We start from the raw sequence: 22884 nt of genomic DNA, 5'->3' as shown, positions 1-22884 counted from the left end.
TGGATCCTTGCATTTTACTTATCAGCTAAGTGTTTACTGTTCCAGTTAAGGCGCTAACCTTATAGAATGTTGATAAATACAGATTTTAATTCCCAAATTATCTCGGTGCTAGTTAACTACAAACATTAGGGTCTGATTATAATTCTGTGTCCATTAATTATATAATAAGTATACTGAAACTGGTTTGTCAAAGTATCAGGTTTCACTCGTTGAGTTTCAGGGTCAAATCACACATCCTCACCTATTTTGGTTCATAAAACCTAATGGTATCACTAATCCTAACACCAAAACTGTAGTTGAAAGCCAAGCACGGGAACACATATTTAGTTACCGAGTTACTTAATAAAAATTACGACATAACGTAAGCCAGTCACATTGGAATCTACGAATTGTTAATTCTTATGTGACCTCTGTTAACTTAAATGGATAAGCCGATAGTTAGGCCAATACACAAGCGAACGATATTGTTTTTAGCAGAGATGGATAGTGGCTAGCAGTGGAATCCAGGACGCGCGTTTCGTTCTATTTGGGACTCGTCAGCTGGATGTACCTGTATCTCAGAGTTGATGTTCACTCTGAGACTCGAACCCAGTACCCTCGCTTCAAACGCCATCGCATTATCCACTCGGCCACTGAGTCCTGATAGCCACTTGCTTGTGCGATGGGGTGAAGTTTAAATTCATTTAGTATTGTTTGTTTGAATCTCCCAGTTGCAGTCCAAAAACATCAATGGGAAGATTCAAACAAACAATACTTAAATGAATTTATACTGGGTTTACATTATAAAATTATATCATACAAGATTCAGGTAAATGTGGCTGTGAATAGGGGGAACAGTAATTAATGGACTAGGGATAAATCAAGTATAGTAAATCGTATAATAATAGTTCATAGGTCAAAATAAAGCTTATGATAAGAGGAACACGAATATGAATAGTTTAGTTACTTAACAATTATACAATAAGAAATATACATATCATATTGGTCCATAAGCAGTTCTCAAAGTTACCATTCATAAATCTCCACGGGATATAACACATACCGATTTTGGTGGGGGGGGGAGGCAAACACTTTCAAACGCATAGCATACATGTTATCCAGTTCTTTGGATGTCAAACGCGGCCTCATTTGGAAATATTAACAAAACATTATGTTATCTACCTACGATGAAAAATAGCAATTCGATCACTATGATCGTTTTAAAATATTTTTTTCCGACAATGATTCAATTCGGAAAATCAAATTATCCACCTACTGGGTTTCAATAATCAGTCTGTCTTTTTTTTATTTTGCATGGAATTTTTTTCATCTCATACATACTTAAGAAATGCCACATTCTATTTCAATGTAGTATTTGTAATTTTATTCAAATAATATATGGTCACCTCAGTTGACAATCAGTAATATGCTTATTAATAGATAATAATTGTCATTTTAGAACAAATTACAATTATTTTAATTACAATAATTCAATTCATTAACATGTTACACTATTTTGGGATTTCGATGGTGGATATAGCACACCTGCACATATTTTGGGATTGTCAACAGTTATGGAGATATTTTTGTAGATGCAAGTGACATAATGACCAACAATAATAAGAGGAAATGTCAGGTTGAACATAAGTGGGTACACCTATTGTAGTTACAGTATACACTATATACACATTTATCACTTAAAATATGACATTATCACCCCCTTCAAAAGGAAACCGTTAACTCTGTTGACCTCCATTCAACACTTTCATTCATGTGTAAAAAATCAAATTGTATTAATTTGATTATTTATTAAACATGACCACATTTTTATCTAACTATAAATAATAACTATCAGAAGCCATGGCTCATTAGTATTCATTGTCTATTAAAATGATTCACTGACAAATTTATCACAAAATACCTTGTGTGTACGTATGCGTGTGATTTATCATGCAATGTCATTAAATTCAGATCCCATGTTGTGACATAAGACTGTAAGAGTATCTATTGTTAGGACCAATATTATTATCATTAAGGTGTAGAAGTGCAAATAATGAACAACATAATAATGATAACAGTGTATAAACATAATTTTAAACTTGCGATTTGAGTAATTCACTCCAAATGAACCTGTTTGTTCATTGAACCAAGATAAAATGTAGATAATGAAATACTGTAATTATTTTGTTTATGGTTAAGAAAAGTACATAAATAAGCTACAGTTAATTGAAATATATCATATGGGGATAAGAGCTAAATCACAATTGATTGATCACCTGGGTGGTGATCAATGTCATGCGTGTCAGGTCCTTCTTAGTGCTGATCGAATGCTATCGATCGAGTTGCAATGTGGCCACCAGAAGGACCTGACACGCATGACATTGATCACCACCCAGTGATCAAACAATTGTGATTACAGCTCAGTCCTACAGGAGGTCGGTCGCGGCCCGAATAACTCAGTGGTAACGTCTCTGACTATGAAGCTGAGTGACACGGGATCGAATCCGCCAGGGAGCATCAGTTCCCTCAAGATTACAGGTACACCTTGCTGACGAGTGCCAAGTAGCACGAAACCCAGGTCCAGGGTTTCCTGTTGACCACCTCCAACCACCATCTTACCTCAATAAGAGCTAAATATAACAATACACATCTGATTCACTGTCTTGATATTATTCTAAACTGTATAATGTTACATAAGGTTTTTTTTATCAGGATACTAACTTTCATGTGTTACATTCTCCTTTTGAGGGAGTTGAATTACATAAAATAGAATATTCTTTAGTATATAACTGAAATGTTTGTTTTTACATTCACGTACTCTACAATATTTATGTATATACGTGTCGAGTTTGCTGCACTTTAAGTTATTTTTCACTGTGGAGTGACATCATTTGGAAAGCAGAGTGGGATATTGGCTATTCTACCATACTATGGAACTCCTCATCAGTGACAATCAATGACTCCATATATGACTGAACCCAGACCTCATAGCAGGCACACTACATAAAAAACCCTTTGTTTAGAATTTAACTGTCAAAATTTGTCATTTCAATTAATTCGTAATGTGGCTAGACGATTATTTGTTCTCAGTGATATCCACTGCACTTCAAATATGATCGAAATTCAGCATTTATTAGCATCTTGAATGAACTTCAAGTGTTCATTTAGGATTAAGTCAACTATTATTCATTCTGAAATTAGTCTTCTTCACAGACCAAAATCAAAATTATCTCTTAAAAGTATTTTAACAGCTAGGAAGGTTTTTAACTATGTAATCTAGAGTTTACACCACTGATTGACTTAAAAAACTAGAAGACAATAGACAGTTGTTCCATTCTCGTATAAGGTTCGTCAGTAATATTCATCACTGAATATAAACTATGTCGAATCTAGGACTTTTACGCATCATAGGGAGTACATTATCAGAAAACTAATCAGCTAGTATCAAATGGCGAAAATTTCTGTCTTCAGTTATTTTTCTATTTAAAGTAGGTCTGAGGTATTATTTTCATTATACTTTTAATGTGAACTGATTGTCCACAGAACAGTGGCTTATATTGTGGTGTCGACAAACATAAGTAATATGAAACATCAAACAGAAGTGGAATGTCTGGCAACAGAAGGCTAAGAAGATCAAGTTGATGAAAACAGAAAGGGAAATAGAAAGGAATTGTGAAGTGGAAGCATAATACAAAATGTGAAGGGCGATTTATGGGAGCTTTGTATATGAAGTATTTAATGTATAGTTCTCATATTTTATGAAGATATTCTGTAATTTTGTATGAAAAATATTGGTTGTCCCCAATCTGTATTTCTGTTCATTATTATTATCATTCGATACTATTATTCGATATTATTATTTGATATTATATTTTTGGTACAATATAGAACTCCCAACACAAAGAACTTCATCAGGTTTCCGTTTCTTACTTCTTCGTCGATCCTGACGATAAATATTGAGTGATCACCAGTTAGAAGTTAGCAGTCCAATAAATCGACATCTAAATAATGTACATTCTTTTCGCTGTATATTGCCAGCAACCACAATATCTCTGATTAGGCCTTTTCTAACCTTTAACAGCGAGAGGTTGTACACTGTTCAGAAACGCACCTGAATAGGTTATACGATTACTAGCCATAATGATGTATAAAAACAAACAAAATGAGATAAGTTGTTGAAATATGTAGATGGCAGGAATAGATAGCCCAGATGTTCAAGCAGGCCGCCATACCATATCATAATATCCTATTTGTTTAATCTTTCAGTCCTGATTGAATTCTATACATTAGGCTTCAATATGACTACTAGTCTAAGTGACGGAACATTATATGTACTATATTTTGATGTTACATAAATAATCAACAAGAACCCCTAGACTTAATTATAGTTTTGATTAGTATTTCACAGTAAAACTTCATAATAATATTAAGAGAAGTGACAAAGTATTGATTACGCTACATCTTTAGAAAATTATTTATTCATATAATAAAATCTTTTAAATTAATTAAAGGTGTATAACAACTTTCGTCTAAATTAAAGTGAATAGTTTCACAGTATTTGAGCGCCGAGTTAATGTAAGACATTAAATAGGAATAATCTATATATTTGTAAAATCTCAGCGAATGAATTTGAAGTAAATCCAACGTTTCGTCTGGCAATCTGGTCCAAGCTTTTTCAAGGAAGCTCATAGCAGGTACACTACATTTAAACTCTTGTTTAGAATTTAACTGTCAAAATTTGTAATGCAGCTAGGTGATTATTTGCTGTTTTCAATGATATCCACAGCACTCCAAATATGATCAAACTTCAGCAGTCATAGCATCTTCGCTGAGATTCTACAAACATATTATTCCTATTTAATGTCTTATTAAAGGTGGTTACTAAAAAAATCATTTTATTTACTCTATAAACCATATAAATACTGTATTTAATCCAATATGAAATAGAAATCATATTTTCATTTGTTGTTGTTGTTATGGTTATGGTTTTTATGGGTTGTTGTTGTTGTTGTTGTTGTTGACTTCGATACTTGCTAGAGAAAAAAAATACTTTAGATTTTTGTTACATATTTCCGATTGTGTTTTCTCTTTTCTAAAATCCTTTTTTTTAAAGAAAAAACATTCTAAAATCAATTTAATATAACCATGAATATGTTTAGATTATTGATTTTTAGTTAATAAGTTACTTTTATAAGTTACTTATATAAAGGTGTGTATATGTATGGAACATATTTACCTTTTATTTCAAATATTTTTTTATTTTTTTAATTCCATATTAGTTCGCTTAAATCAATAAAAGTATCAAAATGATAATTATACTTGTAATACTAGTAATAATAATAATGATAATAATAATAATAGTTACCTTATATGCCAACATCTGGAACTCAAAACAATTGTCAACCAATACCAAGATCAGAATTTTTAATACAAATGTCAAGACAGTTCTACTGTATGGGACGGAGACGTGGAGAATTACGAAAGCTATCATCCAGAAGATACAGGTGTTTATCAACAGTTGTCTACACAAGATACTTCGGATCCGATGGCCAGACACTATCAACAACATTCTACTGTGGGAGAGAACAAACCAGATTCCATCCAGTAAAGCAAGAAATCAGGAAGAAGCACTGGAAGTGGATAGGACACACATTGAGGAAATCACCCAACTGCGTCACAAGGCAAGCCCTCACATGGAATGTTGAAGGCCGAAGGAAAAGAGAAGGACCAAAGAACACATTACGCCGAGAAATAGAGACAGACATGGAAAGAATGAACAAAAACTGGATAGAACTAGAAAGGAAGGCCCAGGACAGAGTGGGTTAGAGAATGCTGGTCGGCGGCCTATGCTCTATTGGGAGTAACAGGCGTAAGCAAGTAAATAGTGTACTTACAAATGACTCACTATTGACAATTTTGATTGAAATTTTAGTAGTTGAGATCATGAATCATTTGAAGTTAGACCACCATGGAAAACCTGGAAGCACTGGACAACCGTTTAGTATTACATGTTGGAAATTATGAAATTAAATGAATTCATGATCAGATAATGATTTTTATAGGAAAACAAAAATTATTGAAGAAAGGAATAACTTGATCGAAATCACCATGCTTTGAGATTTAAAATGTTTATTTAACATAAACTAAAGATAAGTTCATGATCGTAGAGTAATAAAATAATCTTAGATATTATAATTGTATAATGTCTCCTAATATAAACACTGAAATTTTTCAATCTAATTCTCGTTTTAATTCTTTTTAAGTTACAGCTAATAATGTAGTGCATGCTACTCATGTCGATAAATATAAGTAGCATGTAACACCAATCAGAAGTGCAATGTCTGGCAGAAAAAGGCTAAGAAGATCAAGTTGATGAAAACAGAAAGGGAAATAGGAAGGAATTGTGAAATGGAAGTATCATAGAGAATGTGAAGGACAATTAATGGGAAATTTACAAATGAAGTATTGAATGTATAGTTCTCATATTTTATGAAGATATTCTGTAATTTTGTATTAAGAAATAAATTAGTTATCCCCACCTGAGTTCTTTTTCACTACTATAAGAATAAATAAACCAAAAATTATGTTGTTTGCATCACGGAATGATTTCAGTCAAACTAATTAATCTCCACAAACTCCTTGCATTAGTGAATAATTTCGAGAAGTGATTCCAAGAGTTTTAATGAGGAGCCGTGACTAGAGAAATCCAATCATGTTAAAAGTCAGGTGAATACTTACCAATCGTATTGGATAATGGTTGCGTAGTATCGGCAATTGATTAAAGTTAGACATGTTAATTACTGAATACTAGCTCATTGAATTAGAAGTTAAGTGTCCGCTGAGTGGCCTGATGATTATGAGTTCGGATCCTGGTGATGTTATGAATGTACACTACTGAGGAGTTACATCCTAGAAGGTAGCAACTGTCTAATGCTTCCTGGTTTTCAATAGTAGTCTAAATAATTTAGTTTGTAATGTAAACCACAAAGTTCAATGATCTCCATAAACCCCTGTACTAAAAGCATAACGTTTTTTACCGTTTGTGTAAGCATTTAGTTCACTAGATGTGAATTCTACTACATAGATGTAATATCTGTTCATTTTACTCCAAGAAATTACTTCCAGATAGATTTAACAGCACGTTGTTCAATGATTAGACTAATGAAAAGCCGACGTTCTCAATGTTCGTATGATTACTTTTTAAAAAGAATTCGAATTATTCATTTGACGATGATCCTAGGTAGTGTGTAATTCATACGAAAAACGGCCAAAATATTTACTCTTATGATGAATATTTCTAAACATTATGTTATCATATATCTGTAAAGTAGGTAAGTACATGATCTCAAATGCTATTCAACATAGTTTATTGATTAAGCTCTTTTCTTGACTACTACCCAAAAAGAAGTTGCGGAGTGCATTGGATTTTGCACTCATCCAAAAGACTGCAACAGATAATTAAGGAATAGAAAGGAGATCAGTGTATTCCGTAACTGCGTTAAATTAATGAAATATGTTAATGCACAAATAATTTAGTGACCATTTCTTGGGATGTAAATGTGACTGAACTGCCTCGTATTAATTTCTGAGTTTAAAATAAATTTCTTAAAGTCCTGAAGCCTAGAAACTCATTGATTTGCGAAAATCAATGAGCAGCCCTAGATCTAGGTTTCCAGATAGTTTGACACTCATCAATAAGGAATATCTACAACTTTGATCGGGAGTGATTCTTTCTCTGAGGTTCAAACCTGTGTAACCCAATGTTATATTCACAGAGATTACAACAGAAAGCTGTTTGGGCTATACTTCTAGTATGCAACTGGTCTCAATAACATATTTCTAAGCTTTATTAAATACTACTTGATAGTTAAGAAATCAATTTTATTATTTACAACCCTTTCCTTTGCTTATATCCCACAGTCTAAAAACTTATTTCGAAACTTTGGAAATGGTCTAACTCAAAGTAACAATTCAGTAGTGCCTCAAATTTTACTGGGTTTAGAAGCATTAAGTACATTACAAAATTATAAGGACTTTAGTTGAGTGAAATTCCTCAATAAAATAAAACCTGCTAGCTTTGCACGTTCAGATTTATTTAAAGTGTAAGTTATATTCCATTGAGAAGTTCTAAGTAGAAGAGTTCAATACGAAATTCTTTTTCACTGATTCTTCGTTCATTATAATAAAGAAACCGATCTCTAAAGAATTAATTGCTTTCTAAAAAAACCCAATAAACTGAATAAACACTTCTGTGAAAAATAATAACTTATGTATGAACCAGCAATCCCAAAGATTCATTTCTTTCCTAATATCGGACATATTTTAAAGATTTGCTCAAATCTAATAAAAATGTTATGAGCATTCTACTTAGTGTTTTTTCAGGAAGGTTGTTTTCTAGGGGATGGGGTTGCCGACCCCATGCTCAACCATCCTCCTTTACCTGGACTTGGAGCCGGCAATAACTTTAGAAGAGCTACAGACGGAGCTGAAACGTGGAGAACTACTACAACCATCAAAAAAGTACAAGTATTTATAAACAGTTGTCTGTGCAAGATACTCAATGGACGTTGGCCGGAAACCATCAGCAACAACCTACTGTGGGAGAGAAAAAAAACCAGCTTTCAGTTCAGGAGGAAATTAGGAAAAGACGATGGAAGTGGATAGGACAAAAATTGAGAAAATCATCAAACTGCATCATGAGGCAGATGTTAACCTGGAATCTTGATGGGGAACGATAAAGAGGAAGGCTGAAGAACAGAATGCACCGAAAATTGGAGGCAGACATGAGAAAGATGAATATCAATTGGAAAGGATTGCTCAGGACAGGGTTGGATGGAGAACGTTCCTCCATGAAAGGTGACAGACGTAAATAAGCAAGTAATTCTACTTAGTTGTTTAGCATGAATAAATGTGTCACCCTTCTGTCTACTCATTTATTTATATCTATGTTCGTTGCCTGGCTCATTTTATTATTTATTTATTCAAATACATAAATGTTGGTACAAGGAAGCACCAGATAAACATGCGCCTCACAAATCTCATTCGATTTGTTTGAGGGCTGTGATACTGCCCAGGTGCCCAAACTGAAGCAGGTGGTCGTCTTAGGGGGCCACACCCGGAGCCTTTGACCTGAAGGTCTAGTCCACAAGGCAGTGGAGCATCTTAAGGAGATGCATTCCCATGGTAGCCAGTGACCAACAACAGGTTCATACGCCATTCGTTCCATCAGGATCCTGGAGCCCATGTGCACCATTGGTTTGGAATCAGGGTTTTCCAACTCCCCTAGGTGAACTTTCCGCGTCCACCAACCCGGTTAAAGCGCCGGACATTCGCTTTTCGTCCTCTCAATTTCGTAAACAACAGTAATACCACGAGAAGGCAGTGAGTAGGACTTCCCTGACAGAGGCTATATATTCGCGTGGCCATGTGAGAGCATTTGGAGAGGGAGAGCGGACTCTCCCCACTCTCGGCCGTACCAGGGCATATATATATATATATATACTTATTCTGTCTACTTAAGTACCGAAATTTACTGCCTTTCTTTTATTCTCTTATTTTCCCAAAAAAGTACATTAATATCAGAAAAGTTTGACCTGTTTTGGACACTTCAATCTTTCTCTGAATTATACATACAACTATCTATCTATCTCTGTATATTGTTACAATATAATGTAACAAGAAAGATATATTGAAAATCTGGCAGAACAATAAAATTGAAGCAGATTTTTCGTCAGTAAATATAAAATCTAAAGACAAAAGAGAGGGAGAATGTGTGAAGTTAGAGCTATGAGTTGAACAATAAATGAATATTATACTCAAAGGAAAGAAGTTGGACTCAAAAATTCACACACATACACATTCGTCATTACTACTTAAGTAGTTTTCTTATAAACCCTTTTCTTCTACTCTTGTAGACATATTTGTTTTTCTTTCTAATTTAATCTCTTACTTACTTCTTCAAAGTTTCATCCTTATTTTCATAAATATTCGTTTTGTACTTATTCACTAATCACATTAAGCAATTACTCACATGTTCATATTGAGTAGGGAGAATAATGTACTAACTAATGAAGATTATAAAGGATAATATATTTGAGACAGAGACTATGTTTATTCTGTTTATAGTAGAAGTCTCTACTTTAATAACTTTGTCTAAATTAGGACAATAAATGGATCATATTAGATTTAAGTGTTATGACAATGAAGAAAGATAAAAAAAGAAAAGAAAACAACTAGACAACAAAATTTAATGAATGAAGAGAGATGAAGCAGAGAAAATATAGAATCAATAGACATGTATCATGGTTCATTGCTATTATTTAACCTTACATAACTAAGCAGACTTTTAAAGTTAGTTAAAACTTGGCATTTTGCTATCCCATTCATTTGTAGTCATAGCTCATTAGCTTAACTTAGACAGTTTTACGCATATTCCGTATAATTTTAAAATAGTTCTCATCGAAAAACACATATGTTTTTTCACTCTTTTTCTATATGAAATGAGTTATCATTATGTCATTTTGTGATTCATAAAGGACCATTATTCTTATTTCAACGTCAGGAAAATTAGTGGCTAAGTTTAAAAACAACATTTGAAGTTTTAGTAATTAACTTCTTGAAACTCATTTATAGTTTATTCCCCTTAAATAATTAACCATAAATCATATAACTTTGATTGTATTGGATGAAGAACTCATGTGGAGGTAATCAATTTCTTGTTTATTGCAAAATTACACAATGACTTAATAAAATATGAAAATCATACACTGAATACATTGTTTATACATCTTCTTTACGTTCTCTTTTACATACCCCATTATTCCTCTAATTCTGTAGTTATTTTAATGGCTTTTCGATTTCTTTCCTGTTCTCTTTATTTCAGTCTTCTGCTGTCAGGCATTCTACTTCCGATTGGTAGCACACACTACTTATAACATCCAGCATAAGTAGCATACACTATACGCTAAATAAACTCACCAATGTAAGCTCCACCTAAAACTCGACAGTGATAATTACTCAAGTGGTTTGCTCGATAATGAATTAATAGTATATATCTAATATTAAATAATTGTGTACAGTAGGTAGGTTACCTAGACCTGGGTTAAATAAATGTTAGAACCCATCATTAGGGTTTGTGCGCAATTTTGGGCAGACTTTCAGAGAACGAATACTTCATCTTAGATTGTATGCATATGGAATGTCAACTATAAATTATACTATAAGCAAAGATGGATAGTGGCTAGCAGTGGAATTCAGGATGTGCGTTTCGTCCTATTTGGGAATCGTCAGCTGGATGTACCTGCATCTCAGAGTTGATGTTCACTCTGGGACTCGAACCCATCACCTTTCGATGCAAACGCCATCGCGTTATCCACTCAGTTACTGAGTTGGAGTCCCAGAGTGAACATCAACTCTGATGTGCAGGTACATCCAGTTGACGAGTCCCAAATAGGACGAAGCGCGCATCCTGAATTCCACTGCTAGCCACTATCCATCTTTGCTTATAATGCTTGTGAATTAAGACTATATCGAGACAATCTGCACAGTATGCACATATGCAAATAAGAGACTGATCAATTGCAGTCTTAAACATCAATGGGAAGATTCAAACAAACAATACCAAGTAAATATAAATTATACTGGTAAAAGTCTCAGCACTGAAATTACTTAATCCAAAAGTGCTTTGATTAATCTTGTTTAAGCTTTATTGACTAGATTCTTACGATATAAAGCTGTTGAGTTTAGAAGAGAATGAAACAAGTTTCCTAAATTTCACTGCAAGCTACTGTTTAAAAAACAATCAACGTGTAAATACAAACAATATAAAGGAATTTAGTCAAGGGGTTGATATAATAAAATCTGATCATTAATTTAATTTTGAATATCAACAACCAGTAAATACAAATCTGTTTATTCCATAACAACAATAATAAAATTAGCCATTCTGCATCCTCCTCGACTACATAATAATATAAATTCCTAAATTACTATCACACTGTTCTTGTCTTTCATAGCATCGATACTAAATCCTACTTTACAGTTCAAATTATGGACTAATTTTGGTTCGATAATCATTGAAATCAGGTAACATTGGTCAACTGTTTCATTCTCACATGGGCCTCCTCAACAATGTACATGCAGTGTCCTACTGTATACTGAACCCAAAATCTTCAGGCCACTCATTGAACACTTGATTTTCAGGATAGCATGATGCCATTCAGTAACTTACATCACTAACTTTAATCAATCAGCGATATTGTTCAACCATCGTCCATGGTCATTGATGATATCCGTCAAAGACCAATCATCAAGAATAAGAAAGCACTAGACAACTGTATGAATATCTAACTTCACGAAAATTTGAATAATTAACGTTATAATTAATGTAATATATAGTCATTAGCCTATAAGGTACAAAAACTGAAGATAGACGACAGGTGTAGTAATGAAGAAAGAAAGAAAAAAAAACCCTGTCATTTCACGCATTTCTTTCTCTTTACAGTTATACTTACCTAGTTTCTTTTCTTTTTTTGTTTTTATTTTACTAATTTAATAAGTTTTCGTTACAATTTTAATTTGAATAGAAAATTATCTTAGTTGTTTATTTACTTGTGTGTATTACTTTTCTTAATTTTCAAAAAAAAATTTTTTCATCCTCATTCACATATTTGTGTTGTCTATGCATATTTTTTTCTCGTCAAAAATATTAAGGAATAAATTCGTGAATATTTAGTCAAATGAATGAAAATGATTCCATTATTATTTTTTGAATAATCATCATCAACCGGATCTTTTGTGAGATAGTAACTCACTGAAGACACTGGTGGACGGTGGCTTGATTTTGTGGATCGGTTAAAGTTAGACATTAACACCGTTTAATGCCGGCTCAGTAGTCTAGAGATTGAGCGCTCGCGCACGAGACCGATAGGTCCTGGGTTCGGATCCCGCGTGCGGGATCATGGATGTGCACTGCTGAGGAGTCCCACAATAGGACGAAACGGTCATCCAGTGCTTCCAGGTTTTCGATGGTGATCTAGCTTCAATTGACTCATGAATTCACCTATTAAATTACTATAATATCCACAAAACCCCTTTCTGATAATAAGCAAATATGAATAATGGTTAGTTAGAATGTTAATTATGAAAATGATTATTTTGTTAATGTATGGATAAGTTAGAATGTGAAAGGGTATCTATCAATTACCAGTAGATGTTATAGAACATGAGACTGATTACTGCATAATTGAGTTCTTCAAAGATTTAATAAAGGTACGATTCGTTCGTTTTTCGATGTCACTAGACCATGAAACTTTGAACATCAATGAGAGAGCACTTCCCATAAAACTGTTAAAGCGTTTTATCGAGCTCTTAGTACAGATTTGAGTCTTTTTGCAAGTTGGTTTCAGTCATCCGTTATATGTATGCTCTCCTTTAAAACTGATTCCATTAAGTATTGTAAATTATTTGAAGTAATGTCTGATTTTACCAAATGACTTTGAAAATGCCCTAGAAATGGTAGAATAATAAAATTTAAGAAACATACTGGTTAATTCCAAACAATCCTGCATTTGGATTACCACCTCGATATCACTTGGGTTGGATTAAAAGATTTCACTGTCAATGAAGTTCCACTTTTGTCTTATTAATTAGGTGCATCAACTGATTTTCATCTGGTCACAATTCACACTGCTGTTTAAATAGGTCTTCTCAAGTCAATGCATCTGAATATAAGGTAAACTAGATGGAAAAACAATTCATATGTTTGAGTAATTAGACTATAAAATTACCTTGTTCCGTTGACTTATCTGTTATTGTTGTGATGACTATCAAAGTTGATAGAAAGCCAATATTAAAATTAAACTTGGTTATGATATTTCGTGGGACGAACTAATGTCATATGAGCCCCTTGTTATCACATTACTGAAAGTCAGTGAACCTAAAATGTAAAAACAAACTGATATGCAAGCGATTGTCGCTTCCTACATAATCAACAGACCAGAGGTGTCTTCTTGAACGCTGTTGTTTACTTTTGTACAGATGATTGCCTGAACTGGAACTCATAACTTATACAACCAAATGCTGACTTGTTTTTTTACTATATGCATGAATTTGATCTAGTTTAGCTCAGATTCATGTATAGCTTACGTTTTTAAGATAATGAATATTTCTTAATTTTCACTAGTGCTACAATTTGTTCTGACTTTTGATAAGTTTCGTCTTGAATTTGAACGTTACATTATGAAACTTTGAACACAAGGTTGATTGACAAACATTATTATTTTCTAGCTGAGCGTCTGCTGTGAATATAATTCTCCAGTTGCCGACGAAATCAGGCCTAAAGATTTTCAGTGTCGATGTCAGCCTATCACTATTCTGTCAATTGTAAGTAATTCAATTACCATTTTTTATAGGGAAATGTTTTTTTTCTCAATAAGTATGATAAGGTCAAATTATAATACATTTAATAACAGCACCGGAAGATTGTGCTCTTTAGTAAATACTGGAGGAAATTTTCACTACTACTTAGGATATCTCTAAAAAGTAAGGAAAATTTATTCCCTTTTGTATTGGGTACTTGAAGCTTTCCATTGATGTTTAGAACTACGATTGACCAGTCTCTTATTAACATATGTGCATCCTGTACGAATTTTCTCGATATTGTCCAGAGTAAACATCAACTCTGGGATCCAGGTACATCCAGCTAGCGAGTCACAAACAGGACGAAACGTGAGTCCTGGATTCCATTGCTAGCCACTATCATATCATCTTGTATGGAAGCTTTGTTACATATTATTAGTTTAATCGGTAACAGGTGATCTGTATCGCTCAATGGAAATTACTGAGCAGTGTGGAATAGTTCAAACGTAGGCGACTTAGACTTAGCACCTATGGAATAACTTACTTATTTCTTAAGTGCTGCATTATGATAGTGAATAGGAAGAAAACGAATGCTTAGTAAATAAAATACCGAGCTCAGAGAGAATACAACTAACTAGAAATGAAGTATACCAATATAATTATTTATTTTACTGAGATATTTCTAATTAATTCAATCATATACACTGGATATGTAGTGAACGAGAACACAAGTAGGGACAATCGAATGTATTTGAACACGTAAATACAGAATATCTTAGTAACATCTGAGAACCATACAGTAAATACTTCATTTGCAAAATGTCAATCAATCATCATTGTTCTTTCATTTCCACACCAATCATTCTCTATTCTCATTCTCTTTTCTTTCATCTTCTTAACCTTCTGCTGATAAGTATTTCACTTTCGATTGATGATACATACTACTAATATTTGTCGATATCTGAAGTACACACCACAGATATAGTTACATCATCTAATCTTTTGTTAAAATATCATTCTGTTAATAAATAAACATTCTGTTATACATATTCTACTATTGTTGATAATTTGTTTAATAAAGTTATTGTATAAAAAATAGGTGTTAGGATTAAGATAAATACATTAAAGATGAATTATATTCTTTAATTTAGTCAATTATTATTAGCTTTATTCAAAATTATATTTTTGGTACACTACAGAATTGTCAGCACAAAGTATTTCATCAGGTTTCCGTTTCTTACTTCTTCGTCGATCCTGACGATAAATATTGAGTGATCACCAGTTAGAAGTTAGCAGTCCAGTCAATCAGCATCTAAATAATGTACATTCTTTTCTTTGTATAATGCCAGCAACCATAATATATCTGATTAGGCCTTTTCTAACCTTTAACAGCGAGAGGTTGTACACTGTTCAGAAACGCACCTGAATAGGTTATACGATTACTAGCCATAATGATGTATAAAAACAAACAAAATGAGATAAGTTGTTGAAATATGTAGATGGCAGGAATAGATAGCCCAGATGTTTAAGCAGGCCACCAATGATTGATTTATTGATTTCATCAATAATGTACACATACATTAAATTATTGATTAATTGCCAATTCAATTCATTCAAATTTATTTATTGACCGAACATTTAAAATATTATGTACATTAGAATTATTATGAATGTCGTATTGATTAGTGATTAATAAATAGATCAGTTCGGTTTTTTCTACAGTCTTATTTTCTTCTTTGTCTTTCAGTAAATGAGTCTAGTTTCTTTTCATTAAGTAGTAGATAACAGATATTCTTCAATCATGATAAACAGTCATACCAGTAACAATCTTGTTTTAATATATATTCATTAGTTGGAACATTCATAACAGAATACAGAATATTCAACAACAACAAAAATAAAAGAAACTCAACTTCAATCAGTATTTATACACTATTCATAAAAGATCTACTATTGGAAATAATTCCAAGAGATTTCAATTGAGAATTTATGAAGAACCTTTGAAATCCTTCAATTCAAATTCAGATTAAGAATGTATAATAATTTCATTTCATTGAACTTGAAAAATAAAAAGAATAGGGTGAATATCAAGATTAGAATAGAATCTGTTTAACAGAAGACTTCAGAAAATAAAAAAGTAATTAAATTTACTTAGTATTGTTTGTTTGAATGTTCCCATTGATGTCTGGGACTGTAACTGGTCAGTCTCTTATTTGCATATGTGCATACTGTGCGTATTCCCTCGATTAGCCTAAATTCACAAGCATTATAAGCAAAGATGGATAGATAGTTGATAGCAGTGGAAATCCAGGACACGTGTTTCGTCCTATTTGGAACTCGTCAGGTGAATGTATCTCCATCACAGAGTTGATGTTCACACTGCGACTCGAACCTATTACTATTCACTTCAAACGCCATCACGTTATCCACTCAGCTACTGAATCCTGCTAGCCGCTTCCTTGTGCAATGGGGTGATGTTTAAATTCACTTAGTATTGTTTGTTTAAATCTATAAAATACAGTTTATAGTAATTCATAATTTAATTAAATGTTCGTTTGTCTGTTTGTTTTCATTTCAGTTTAATATTCATTGTCTGTTTTGTTAATAATTCTAAACTACCTTTGATACATTTACAATTTAGTCACAAAAAATCTAGAAATGAACAATTTTCAATATTCTTGTTTTTTATCCATACAAACAATTTCTACGCAAATCAATTTGATTGGCACATTATATTACATATTACATATAAATAGAATTATTATTGTTATCTATGTATATTGTTACATTTAGTTAGATTTACCTATCTTTCTCTTTCTGTCTCTCTCCCCCTCTCTCTCTTTCAAGTCTAGGTAATACGAATGAAATTGGAGATTGTTTCTAATTTACTACTACAAGTAACTTCTGCTATTTGTTGTTGCTGTTCAAAATATTCTTTCATTTTATGAACTAATTAGATAAAGTTTATCTTAATGCTTGTATCCTAGATACTTATACAATTTTAATGTTTGTTTGTATGTGTTAAAAGTGAGAGAGAGAGAGAGAGTGAGTGAAGTGATTAATTTTTGTTACAAACATACATATTGACAAACATTTCAAGAACAAGTTCATTTTCTTAAACCCCTTTATATTCTAAGCTTTTTTTTATTTGTCACACATATGTGGTTTACAATTTTACTGTGTTATTTTTTGTTTTTGTTATGTGTAGCAGTAGGCTTGTTGTTTTATTTATTGTCCGTTTGTCATGCTTAACGTAGGTATAGACACGTGCTACAAAGTTCCTATCCATATAAAGATAAGGAAGGTTAAAATGCATGTCACTGATATGTTCAATGCGTGAAAGGGGGGAATATATATATTTTTTTAGGATAGAAAACAAATTCATTGGGTATTATGTATATGTATGTAAGTGTTAATAGCTAAATCTGTGAGCAATTGAAGCGAATATGAAATGCAATAATGTAGATAGTTTATTAAGATCTTTACGTTCGAAACAAATCGTTATATATTCTTACAATGTAATCATTTCAATCATATCTATACACCACCATCACTTATCAACATATACTTTCTAAGAGTTTAGCATTAACAAAACTACATAATTCCGTTAATTGTATCTGATGTGTTTCACGTTAGTTGGCGGCAGACGTCAAAATCACTGAGATACAATTATTCCTTCCGTTTTTTTTTCTTCGAAAAAAAGACGAAGAGTAGCAATTTGTTGCACAATGAATGATTACATTTACACGTTACCTATTACCCAACAATTTAAAAATATTAATAATAATAATGATAATTTTTATTCGACTTCATTTACAACAACTATCGCTCCTACTACTAGTACTAGAACTAATACTAGTCCTACTGGAACAATAACAGTCAATAAAACCGTACTTTGTAATGATGTATCAAATGATCAAAAGGATTATTGTTATAATTATACAACGGAACCACAACAGTTTGAATCAATACCTTTATCATTGTTCAATATTCAAAAACAAAATGATCCAATTGTCAATGATGAATACTATGTATCTGATGGAAATTTGCTAAATAATAATAATCATAGTGATTATCATAATATTTTACCAACACAATCATATCCTTTTTATCCAGTAAAGTATAATGAATTGACCAAAGATGTGTATAATTCAATACAAACCAGTTCTTTTGATAAGAATGATTTAGATATTCAAACACAACCAAAGTATATGAATGATAATATTCATCATAATGATAAGTCTATACAGTTGCCAACTACTGATACTTATGAATATCAACAACAGGTAACTCCTATCATAAATGAACAATATTTATATACTACTAATATATTAGATAAATTTATAACAAAAAATGATTGGAATCAACAAACTATAATTACAGAATCATCTAATCTAATAAAATGTAAAACACAAAATTCTTTATGTCATACATCATATTCTAAAAATTCAACAGGATTTATTTGTTTAAATGAGTAAGTTTAAGTAGTATCTTTCTTTTTCTTTCTTTTTTTTTTCTTTTTTCTTTTTTTCTTTCTTATTTAAGATGTTTATGAACTAGATTTCAGTTTTAAATAGGAATGATATATATATATTTGTAAAATCTCAGCGAATGAATTTGAAGTAAATTCAACGTTTCACCTGGCAATCTAGTTCAAGTTTTTTCAAGGAATTACATAATCAAACATCAAAATTATCGAATATGAATAGGTACATGGTTCTACGGTTCATTGTACACTGAATAGGTCATCCAATCAGAGTTAAAAATGTCTAAACTAGGTATATGTATTAGTGTGTACGAGGCTTGTTTGATCATATTTCCTTAAAAAAGCTTGGATCAGATTGCCAGGCGAAACGTTGGATTTACTTCAAATTCATTCGCTGAGATTTTACAAATACATATTATTCCTATTTACTGTCTTACATCAACTCGGCACCCAAATAGTGTGAAACTATTTGCTCTAATTTCGACAGAAGTTCTTATAGATTTCAGTTTTGTTTTAACATATAATATATTCTACTGTTTCATAAATGAGTTTAGCAGTAGAATAAGATCATTGTTATATATATATATATATCACTAAACTCGGTATTTATTAAAGTCCCCTAAATTACAACATAAATGGATTTCAACCAGTTGAAGATAATATTAGAAAATAGTTTAAATCAAAATATTCCCTTTACATTATGAAGTTCATTGATTATACTTTAAAAAAAATATACATATATATATATATGTCAGGACTCAGTAGCTAAGTGGATAACATGATGGCGTTTGAAGCGACCGGTAATGGGTTCGAGTCGTAGAGTGAACACCAACTCTGAGATACAGGTACATTAAGCTGACGAATCCCAAATAGGACGAAACGCGTGTCCTGGATTTCACTGCTAGCGATTATCTACCCACCTTTGCTTATAAAGCTTATGACTTCAGTCAATATCGAGGCAATCCTTACAGAATGCACATATGCAAATGAGAGACTGATCAATTTCAGTACTAAACAACAATGGGAAGATACAAGCAAACAACATCAAGTGAATTTAAAGGAAATAGTTATGAATGTAATAACTTTTAGCTACATGGTCAATGAGTAAAATTATCCATTTTTAAACTCTAAATAAACTCGAAGTTAATGTTATCATTTACATCATGAAAAAGTCTCATTTAATTCATAGATTAACAAAACATAGTGGTATAAATCTTACTTTAAACATGATCCTATCAATGAAGAGTAATATTAAAATATATTGAAATAGACGTTGAATTATCATTTCGTTATAAAAGATTTAAAAAACAAACAGCAGTTTGCTCATTAGTATGTATGTAATCACACAATGCTACTGGTGGAAACTCCTTCACCTGCAACATGTCTAAACTTCAGCAGTCACGATTTATCACTTTAAATTCAAAAATACCTTTCTGACTACTTTTATATATGATTCTCTTCATTAATTATATTGGAATAACATAAATTATAAAATCAGTCCCTACTTGTTTTCTAATGTTTAAGTTACACAAGTAACCAAGTTTCTAACATCTCAAAGTTAAGATTATTAGGATCAAACTTTGTATTGTGAAAGTTGATCAATGCAAATCTGCTATGACTACAGTTATCATGCAATTTGAAAATAACAACTCCTAGAGAACGTCGAAATCTTAGTGAATAACCGAATGGAGTTTTAAATACATATATTTTATGCAATCGCTGATCAGAACAGACAATCAGAAACGGAGCGAAAGAAGCTAAACGGATTGGAGAAGGCATGTTAGCCAACTCGATTTACCCAAACATGAATCGATAAACATAATGAGTGGGGTAAGTAATTAGCACACATATAATCATATAAAATAACAGTCAGGGTTAATAAACGATTAAACGACAGGGTAAAGATGTGGCTTGAGAACAATGAATAGATGGTCTGTCCAGAGGCTAGAGTAACCTATATGTGCTTGACATACTACCAGCCCCTACAGATAATGTACAGAATTTGAATAGATCTTTGAAAATCTTCTGTCTCTAAATACATATTTCTAGTTTCCAAATAATCACATAAATAATTGTTTTTGAACAGGAATAATCATTTAGAACATCAACGATTACCCCATCTAACCTCCGATCTGGATTGTCATATTCCTAACTTAAGTGACTATTCTATAAAATCAAAAAATGATGAGGTGAACACTTCTCAAACGAAATCGACTTATCCTTTACCAACGGAACTCAACAGAAAACGTAAATCCTCCAATCATATAGCACTTGAAAAATCAATTAGTCTATTCCACGATCAACACTCATCTTTATCCAAATATCATCATACACTTAAAACAAATAGACCAACACACAAGTTTACTTATCATTCTACTAATACTTATAATGCTAATGGTAATTATACTACTTGCAATAATGTTACTCGTCATTTAAAATCCTTACAAAATAAACACATCACTCCTGATAATACTTGTTGTCATACATATGATTCATATATACATAATGAAAATTTATTAGAATCATTTAACAATAAAACTAGTTCAAAAGTAAAAAATCAAACAATCATACCATCATCTTCTTCATCATCTAATAGTATTCTATCACGTTCACCATATAAATGTCGTAAATGTAAAGGACATGGTATGTCTGAACCAGTTAGACAACATAAACGTAATTGTCCATATCGTGATTGTACATGTGATATGTGTTATTTAGTTGAAAAAGGTCGTCGTATAGTAGCCCAACAAATTGCATTATTTCGTGATCAAAAAAATAATGTTCAAAAATTATCATATCAAAAAGATCGTTCTATAAAGAATATAATAATTAAAGAATCATTAAATAATATAAATGAAGATAATGGACCACATTGTCGTCGATGTCGTAATCATGGACATAATATTTCATGGAAAGGTCATAAAAAAACATGTCCATATAAAGAATGTTATTGTGATCAATGTATTTTAATATCATTACGTAAATCAAATGAAAAAGATCTAAGTAAGTTAATATAATACATTTGTATATTTATTTATTTATTTATTTGAACACATAAATATTGGTACAAAGGGGCACCAGATACATATGCGACACAAATCTTATTTGATTTTTGTGAGGACTGTGATACTGCCCAGGCGCTCAAACCGAAACAGGTGGTTTTCTTAGGGGACCACCCTCAGAACCCTTGACCTAAAGATCCGATCCACAAGGCAGTGGAGCATCGTGAGGAGATGCATTCCCATGGTAGCCGGTGACCAACAATTGATTCATATGCCATTTGTTCTCTCAGGATACTGGAGCCCTTGTACACCATTGGTTTGGAATGAGGGTTTTCCAACTCCCCTAGGTGGAATTTCCGTGTCCACCAACCCGGTTAAAGCGCCGGACATCCGTTTTTTGACCTCTCAATTTTGTAAACAACACCAGTGCCACGAGAAGGCAGTGAGTAGGACTTCCCTGACAGAGGCTATATACGCGTGGCCACGTGGGAGCATTTGGAGAGGGAGAGCGGACTCTATCAGTTAGAAAATAATTGAAAAAACTAGAAAGCTATGGACAATTGTCTCATCATATACTGACACATTTCATCAATGTACATCTGTAACCAGTAACTTTTATTATGTGAATATCCTAAATGTAGTTTGAGACAACCAAATAAACAATTCATTTCAATTCATATTCATAACTCAACTTAAATTAATGCTTTGCGTGGACCAGTTGTATGTTTCCTAATATTTACGATAGCTATTATAAATCTAATTTCTATTTATACTACTGAAGTATGGAAATGATAGTAAGAGTATGCGAATTCTGTATTTTCAATAAATTACTATTTCAGTGTGTATTTGTACATTGAATGTATAGACAATTTAAATTGATGATCGGATTCGATCTATCAAGTTTTGATAAGGCCTAAAATTGGGAAACATGAGTTCAAATCTCACAAGATGCATTAGTTTCCAAGATTCCTGATAAGTCTTGATGATGAATGTTAAATTATATGAAATTAAGACTAACAGATTCTTGCAGATTGCCTTCAATAATTCTAACATCCTTGT

The 22884-nt window shown here is 32.2% G+C and overlaps 1 protein-coding gene across 1 annotated transcript in view; it reads left to right on the top strand.

The window, feature by feature from the left end:
- Positions 1–14808: 14808 nt before the first annotated feature.
- The window catches only part of Smp_143190 (hypothetical protein), a gene marked incomplete at both ends in the record, with an annotated part of 30882 nt that continues 22806 nt past the window's right edge, over positions 14809–22884 (top strand). Inside the window, 3 exons of the mRNA XM_018796622.1 lie at positions 14809–14843; positions 18179–18811; positions 20910–21826. Of these exons, the coding sequence (XP_018651745.1) occupies positions 14809–14843; positions 18179–18811; positions 20910–21826 (1585 nt within the window). The remainder of the gene's footprint in view (positions 14844–18178; positions 18812–20909; positions 21827–22884) is intronic.

This window comes from Schistosoma mansoni, chromosome 4, assembly GCF_000237925.1.
Source record: "Schistosoma mansoni strain Puerto Rico chromosome 4, complete genome".
Taxonomy (NCBI): Eukaryota; Metazoa; Platyhelminthes; class Trematoda; order Strigeidida; family Schistosomatidae; genus Schistosoma; species Schistosoma mansoni.
Note: the sequence above shows the minus strand (reverse complement) of the source record. Positions and strands in the feature narration are given on the sequence as shown.